This window comes from Cynoglossus semilaevis, chromosome 19, assembly GCF_000523025.1.
Source record: "Cynoglossus semilaevis isolate Cse_v1.0 chromosome 19, Cse_v1.0, whole genome shotgun sequence".
Lineage (NCBI taxonomy): Eukaryota > Metazoa > Chordata > Actinopteri > Pleuronectiformes > Cynoglossidae > Cynoglossus > Cynoglossus semilaevis.
The window spans coordinates 15,181,114-15,189,121 of NC_024325.1; the positions used below are offsets into that span (position 1 = coordinate 15,181,114).

At 41.3% G+C, this 8,008-nt stretch overlaps 1 protein-coding gene across 2 annotated transcripts; it reads left to right on the forward strand.

Annotated features, from left to right (window-relative positions):
* On the forward strand, positions 1 to 7,261 carry LOC103395540 (beta-2 adrenergic receptor-like). 2 transcript variants are annotated; one of them, XM_008333277.3, is made up of 5 exons: positions 1 to 303; positions 4,340 to 4,490; positions 4,575 to 4,866; positions 5,713 to 6,610; positions 6,771 to 7,261. In XM_008333277.3, the coding sequence occupies exons 2-5, from the start codon at positions 4,343 to 4,345 to the stop codon at positions 6,891 to 6,893; spliced, it is 1,461 nt and encodes a 486-aa protein (XP_008331499.2). In that variant the 5' UTR covers positions 1 to 303; positions 4,340 to 4,342; the 3' UTR covers positions 6,894 to 7,261. The 2 variants fall into 2 exon arrangements, with proteins under 2 accessions (XP_008331499.2, XP_024921572.1); XM_025065804.1 differs by having other exon boundaries at positions 2 to 303; positions 5,713 to 6,483; positions 6,644 to 7,261.
* Positions 7,262 to 8,008: the final 747 nt, after the last annotated feature.

Below are 8,008 nucleotides of genomic sequence, written 5' to 3' on the forward strand. Positions count from 1 at the left end.
TCTGGCTCAGCTGCCGGTGAAAGGGCAAGTGTGGCTGAGAGCCGCAGGAGTGTGTCCATACAAGTGTGTGTGTGTGTGTGTGTGCAGGAACGACGGGATGACAAGTGGTGTGCGCGTGTGCGCGTGTGAGCCGCGCGCGCACACAATCGCGGACTTTTGCAGCTGTGCCGCCGCCGAGGGGAAGAGCTGCTGAAAAGCTACAGATTAGGATGAAACTGTGTGTGGATTTGAAGGCGTCTGGATTAAAACTTCTCTGGATTTTAAAGACGCGGACGAACCCTGGGAAAAAAAGGGAAACTGAGAGTAAGTGCGTGTCGACGTCTGCACATGATATATGAGGCGGTCGTTCTTCATATCTTTATAAACTACAACCACGTTTATTGTCCTCCCTGTTTACTTTATCTGGCTGCTTCACCCAGAGTTTGATTTATTTTAGCCTGACATCTTCACAGATACTTCAAGTACAATCAAATAACACAGTATTTATCTCGAAATTCAGAAGTGCAGTTTGGTGCATTCTCATCGATCAGTGAGTCAAACACTAAATTTAAAGAAAGAAAAAAATAGAAGAAAAAATAGAGTCCTAAAAGCTAGAATAATGTATTTAGAATTTAATAATTAGAAATTAAATCCTAAAGAAATCATTTCCTTCGACTCTTGGTGGATCTCAGACGACATCAGACAAGGTTTCCTCTCAGAAGGATGCAATTTCTGATGCAACGTCCTTCCTTTCTATAAACCCAGTTTTTAATGTATCACCGACCACGATCTGAGATGTTATCAGGAGCGGTCGGTACCTTTTCACAGACTCAGTGGTGAAAGAATCTCATTTACTACTATAACCTGTTTGGGTTATAGTAGTGAGAATGTTTTGAATTGACAGTGTTTGGAAAAACCATAAAAAAAATAAAAATAAAAAACATCCTTCCTGACACAGACCTCCCTGAGTTATTAGCAAATTATGCTAATAATTGATCAGTCACTTAGATCAGTGTTTCCAAAACCTTTTTTTTCTGGGGGACCCATATTTTGAAAACTCACAAACCTTTGCGACCCAAAAAAATTTTTTTCGACCCACTTGAGGGTCACGACCCAGTCTTTGGGAAACAATGATTTAGATGACTAATCCAGAGACCCTATTTTTCCAAATCACTGTCAGCCACTTTGGTTGTTAATTGCAGGACATCATTGGTCCCAGAGGACGACTTCCCATCAGCCCCTGACACATTCAAATGGGTCGTAAATGACTGTGATTGATCACTGAAGACTAACAACCAATCAGAATCAGTGTGAAGGCTAAACTTCACCAGTGGACAGAGAAAATAAAATCAATGATTGACGTGTAATTCTACTTCACGTTATTAGACAAACCAAAGAGACGAACTGCCATGTTCATGAATTGTTCTTTAAATTTCTTTTTTTTTCTTTCCTTCCTCCTGATTTGTCAGACAGATTTGCTCAAAAGAGTTGTTTTCACCTGTTTGTCAGAGCCCTTGAGCCTGGGTGTTTCTGTTTGCACATGAGCTGTTGATTTATGTTCTGGTTACACTCGTCACCACGGAGTTTCCTCAGATGAAGTGTTTTCTGTAGCGTTTTTAAGTCGTTTTTTTCCTGTGTTTATTGCTGTTTTAGTGGCTCAAACCACGATTCGGAGCTGGGCTTTAGTTATGGGTTTGACCAGAGACTGTAAATAGGAAGTGGACACAGTGGCCACATCTCATTTGCAGATGCAGGAAAAAGGTGAAGGTTTTCCTCTGGTTTTAACTTTAACTTTTTTAGTTTTAACTTTAATGATTATTAATGTGCTCCGTCATCCTGCTCTCAGGTTTGTTCTGTTTTTATGAACAGTCTATGATTTGACCACTGGGATATCGTTGCACAACTGGGGAAATACAATGTTACTGCAGTAATATCTTCATTTAGTTAAATTGCATTTAATTCTATTAATGTTTTTGCTGTCAGACTGTATATTATATTATATGCACTTGTTGTTTATGTTCACCTTTTAGTGTTTTTCCACAGTCTTTTTTTTTTAATCCGTCAGGTTCGTGGCCTGGAGTCTCTTTCTTAATTTCTGTTCTGTTGGTTTTTAATAAATCAACACGGGGCCAAAACAAAGCAGACACGAAGGAATACGATCAATCAGTCTATTAACCTGAAGTCTGTCATCAGTTCTCAGGCGCCCGGCGTGACACAAGTATGGATTGAATAATAACTACATCATCTATCATTAACGGCCGGACGTTAAAATTTAATTAAATTTGTCAGAGAATGTATGAAAAATTGATTTAAATTTTCACACTAATCCATCACCCTGGTGGGGGAGGAGGATGGGGGGAGGGGGGTGAGGATGGTGTCATCATGGTCCAGCGGGACGTTTTGAAACAATCCCAAAGTCCAACACTTTGCTCATTTACCGCAGCAGGGCTGGATAAACAGCCAGGAGTGAATGGAGTTCTTTTACAGCCGACATTCATGTGTTGTGAATTCTGGGATTGAGACGGAGCGCAGTCAGCATTCACACTGTAAGAAGCCAAGTGTGTGTGTGTGTGTGTGCTCACACACAACCTGTGGAAGTGAAGTAAAGAAGCACAGGCTGTTCCCCTTCAACGTTCATCTGCATGAACATCACAGACAGGAACCGAGAACCACAGACAGGGTTCTCATCACTGCCGGACCATTACTCACTCTGTTCAGTGACGGGGCTGTTTTTCCATTCAGTCAGAGGAATCACAACAATCACAACAGTCAACAGGCATCGGCAGGTGACTGCCCTCAGACCTGAGCTCGGCTGAAGAGAGAGGCTTTTAATGCACAGCTTCCCTCGTCCTGAAGAAAGAAAAAAAAACTCACACTGTCTTCGTTCATTATCTAAAAAAAAAAAAAAAAACATTCAATAATTTGACCCATCTCAGACGCTAATATTGATGGTGCGGCTACAGTCCAGTCCAAGGACCAGGAGGATCGTCTCCTCTATCTGGACAGATACAACACTTTTTGATTGTTTGTGTTCTTTTCCTATCTTTGAAAAATAACCTCAAAATTCAATCTTTTTAAATGTTCTTTTGTTAGACTATTGAGCCACTGTGATTGGTAGACTACAAACATTTCACTTTTTCTTTGAGAATTTCTAATTATATTCTTAAATTTCTATGAAAACTCTAGCTAACCTAACTCAGATTAGCAGTGCTACTCAAATCTTTTGGCTATCCCTTTAAATTAAATACACTTTTCTTACTTGTTTTTAATTATTATTTTTTTATTTCTGATTTTTACTCATTGTTAAATATTTTTGTTTTTGATAAATTTGTAAAATACAGGTTTATTTTGGACTCATTTATTAGCATTAGCATTCGCCAGGTTAACATTCATGCTAGCTGCATAAAACCACACTTCTAATAACCCCAGTGTGGACAAATGGTTTTGTTATTTGAAATTTAAAAATAAAGTGGACACCCCCGCTGTCGGGGAGCCTTTAAGCTTGTAATAAAAAAAAAGGCTCAGAGTCTAAGCGCCGTGACTTCATTAAACCCCTGACTGAGTACTTTTTGTCAGTCTAAATAACACCTTAATCACCCACGCCTGGAGGGTAAAGAAAGTATTAACGTCCAAAGCTGACCCAACCCTTGGGCCGGTCCCCAAAAACACTTTGGTACAAATCCTGCTCAGTCCATAATCAACAGTGAAAATCCCATAAACACACACACACAAACTGCTGGATCCAAGACAAACACAAGCAAAGCAGGAGTTGAAGAGGTGCCACAGCACTTCAAAAAAAAAAAAAAAACTATGTTCATGCATGAAAAATGAGCAACTCATGAATTTTAATATCTTCACAAAATACGTCATAAAAGAGTAAAATGCTAAATGAGTAGGGAATCTTCACAAAATACGTCATAAAAGAGTTCTGCTAAATGAGTAGGGTACATTAAAAAGTATTTAAAAATATCTGTTTTTATTGCCATGCGACATTAAATGTGTTATTCTGGGACAGAGTGAAGGAAGTCAGTCAAATATGAAGCTTAAAGCAAAACTACAGCTGATTTTCCCAGTGGACAAATGTGGCAACGTCCTAGCACGACAAAGCTAAAAGGTTAGCTAAAGTAGCTAGCTTGATAAATGAGTAATTGTTGAAATTGATTGGTCAAACAAAGTCGAATTAATTTCAAGGCATCATCAAGGTCAACTAAAAAGAATTGTTCACAAAAATGGAGATAAAATACAGGTAAGAATTTACCAAAAAGAAAGGCAGAAAAAAAAGAGGCTAGTTAGCTCGTTAGCATTTTTCTCCTCCTACGTTGTGGCTCAAGCTCTGCTGTTCTCTGTGTTATGACTGCAGATCATGGCAGCACCAGTAACTTGGTCAACCCTGACAAACCAAACACGTCCAGAGAACATCTCAGGTTCTTCAGAGAACTCGGACTACGCTGATCCAGACGTTGTTCTGCTGGGCGTAGCGATGGCCATCCTGGTCCTAGCTATAGTTTTTGGTAAGTGAAAAAAAAAACAAACAAACATTGAATTGTGGAACTGATTGGTGTGGTGGCTGTAAACATCACTTCCTGTCTGTGCAGGAAACGTCCTGGTGATCACGGCCATCCTGCGGTTCCAGCGGCTGCAGACGGTCACTAACCTCTTCATCGCCTCTCTGGCCGTGGCTGACCTCATCATGGGTCTGGTGGTGGTTCCGTTCGGCTCCAGCTACATTCTGCTGAAGCGCTGGCAGTTTGGGAATTTCATGTGTGAGTTCTGGACGGCGACGGACGTGCTGTGTGTGACGGCCAGCATCGAAACACTGTGTGTGATCGCTCTGGACCGCTACCTCGCCATCACCAGGCCACTGCGCTACCCAATGCTACTGACCAGGTAAGGTCAACAGACCAGAGGAAATGACAGGAGTGTACTGTGTACTGTGTACTGTGTACTGTGTACTGTGTACTGTGTACTGTGTACTGTGTACTGTGTACTGTATGTGGGGATTAAATAAAGTATAATAATGATTACAAGTATACATCACTAAATGTAAAATATAAAATTGTAACAAAGTCTATGTGGTGAATACATTCACTCCAATTTTAAAAATATATATATTATACAGGAATTTGAATATTTGAATATTTTTTTAAAATATTACACAGTATTTCCAGAATAGAATACAAATATTGTAGAGTGAAATCTGAATATTATAATTATTATAATATTAAATTATAATGTAAATATTATAATTTTATATAATAATTTCATTATATAAAATTTACACAATACATTTTGAAAAAAAAATCTTTTAAAACACTGCACAGTACAGTTGGCATATTATTAATATATTACACGGTAAAATACTGTAAGAATATTTTAAAATATTCAACAGTGACATTTGTTTTTTTTTTACACAGTAAAAACACAATATTAATATTACAAAACAGCAAGGTGAAATTGAAATATTATCAAAATATGGCATTGTACATTTAGAATATTTTCTGTGCAGTAACATCAGCATATTATTAATTTATTTCATAGTAAAATTATTTTTAAGAATTATCAGATTTTACAAAAAAAAAAAATTAACAGGTTTTTTAAAAAAATACCAGTATCTGTGAACACTGCTACGAGTTAGCTCTGTCCAATTAGCACATGCTATCCAGCATATGTATTGAAAGATAATTCTTTGTAAATATTTGGGGGCAGCTCAGACTCACCCGTCTTCCTCCTCAGGGGTCGGGCCTTGGCGGTGATCCTGTGCGTGTGGGCCGTGGCCTCCCTCATCTCCTTCCTGCCCATCCACCTGAAGCTGTGGGTGTCAGACGGGGAGTCGGCGCAGCTGTGCCTGGCCGACAAGAACTGCTGTGAATTCACCACCAACATGGTGTACGCCGTGACCTCCTCCATCATCTCCTTCTACCTGCCGCTGGTGGTGATGATCTTCGTCTACAGCCGGGTCTTCAAGGAGGCCCAGAAACACCTGGAGAAGATCCGGGGCAGGGAGAAACATTTCAATCACCTGCAGTACGCCGCGGCCGCGGCTTATCCGGACGACAGCCCTGCCCTGAACAAGCTCAGGGCCAGGACAGACGCTGGAGAGCAGTCGGAGCAGGACAGTCTCAACATGGAGAAACCAGAAGGTTTGGACACCAGTAACGAGGAGAGTGGGGGAGAGAGCAGGGTAAGGGCGGAGAAGGTGGAGGTAAAACATTCAGCAGCCAAACGCCTGAAGCTCTGTCTGAAGGAGCACAAGGCGGTGAAAACCCTGGGGATTATCATGGGCACGTTCACGCTGTGTTGGCTGCCCTTCTTCATCCTCAACATCCTCATGGCCTTCCTCCAGCTGGGAGACATCAAGCTGATCTTCAGACTCCTCAACTGGCTGGGCTACTCCAACTCCGCCTTCAACCCGCTCATCTACTGCCGCAGCGCGGACTTCAGATACGCCTTTCAGGAGATACTGTGCCTGGGGGGGAGGAGGGGGGGCCGGCAGGGCAGGGACGGGTGGCGGTGCTGCAGAGTGATGGACTGTTTCTCCAAACTGTGTGGCAGGAAGGATGATAACGGCGTCAGAGGAAGAGCTGCTCACCACAGACCCCGGTACGGGGACAGTCTGGAGGGATCGATTCAGGACAGTCCTCTTGGGCCGGCAGGGCAGGGACGGGTGTCGGTGCTGCAGAGTGATGGACTGTTTCTCCAAACTGTGTGGCAGGAAGGATGATAACGGCGTCAGAGGAAGAGCTGCTCACCACAGACCCAGGTACGGGGACAGTCTGGAGGGATCGATTCAGGACAGTCCTCTTATCGGAGCTGGTAGAACCGCAGGTGGTCACATGGTAGAAGTCGCTCCCGGTTCTCAGATGAGGAGATCGGCTAACGGAAGCTGTAAGGAACATCAGGCGTCTGTTGTTTGACCTGACTGGGTGTTAGGATTTCAAATCTCTGCTCAAAATATTCTAACAAGTGCTATACAACATGGACGTGTTGAATGTTTGATTAATAACACTAGTGATGGTCTTTGTGGTCTCTGTTGTAGGTTACAGGTCCGTTCATGTGAAGTAAAATCACCGGAACCACAAACGAGTGTTCTGCTAAGACTGAAGGTTCCTTTAGTATGAATTTCACCTAAAACAAACTACAGAAGCCTCTCTACATGTGTCTGTCTTATGATAAAGATACCGAATATCTTGGCAGTGGCTCATGTTGCGCAGCACTTGTCATCATATTTTCAGATTTGTCAAGGACGAATAAATAAAAGAAAATCACTCAGAGAACGTAGAAATCTGTGCTGCATTCATGGATTAACTTGTTTTTGTCGGGCCAAATCGTTTTTTTTCTTTTTTTCCTCGACCACCTCAGTGAGTTTGGCTACGTCTTGAATACTGACTGATAGCTCCCCTTTTTTTTTTTTTTTTTTTTTTTTTTTAGTTTTGCAACTAAAGAACAACTGTTCTCTGTCGCAACAGGGAACTTGAGCTGAGGTAATTTCCCAAAAAAAAAGTTCTTAATGGCCAAGATTTGTTCCTCCAAAAGTCGACTCTACATAAATGATTGAATGATTATGTGATAAATTCAAATAAATAATCACTATTCCTTGACTTTGCTCATTTTAAATGGCTAACTCCTATAAGCTAAAGTAAAAAAAAGTGAATTAACAAAATTCAGTAGCTCAGGTCTGAATCCATACATTCAGCTGTTGGAGATTTAAAGTCTTTTCAGTCCTGCGTTCATGCTACAGATGTGCTCCGACCAGACTTTTAAAAACTCTTTACCTGAATTTAGTGACAGACTTTCTTCCATTTATAGTGTGTTGTAATGCAGACGGAGCTCCAGCCAGGCGGCTTGTTTACTGACGTCCAAATTACTGACGTCCAAATTGCTGCCATTTTAGGCCAATTTCTCCGTTTTTATTACTTCTCTTATTTGCACCCGGGAGGCAGAAGGCAGAGAAAAATGAAATCAGCCGTTAATTTGCGATGCTAATAAATCACTGTGCCAGCCGCAACGGTGCATTAAAAAAAAAAAAAAA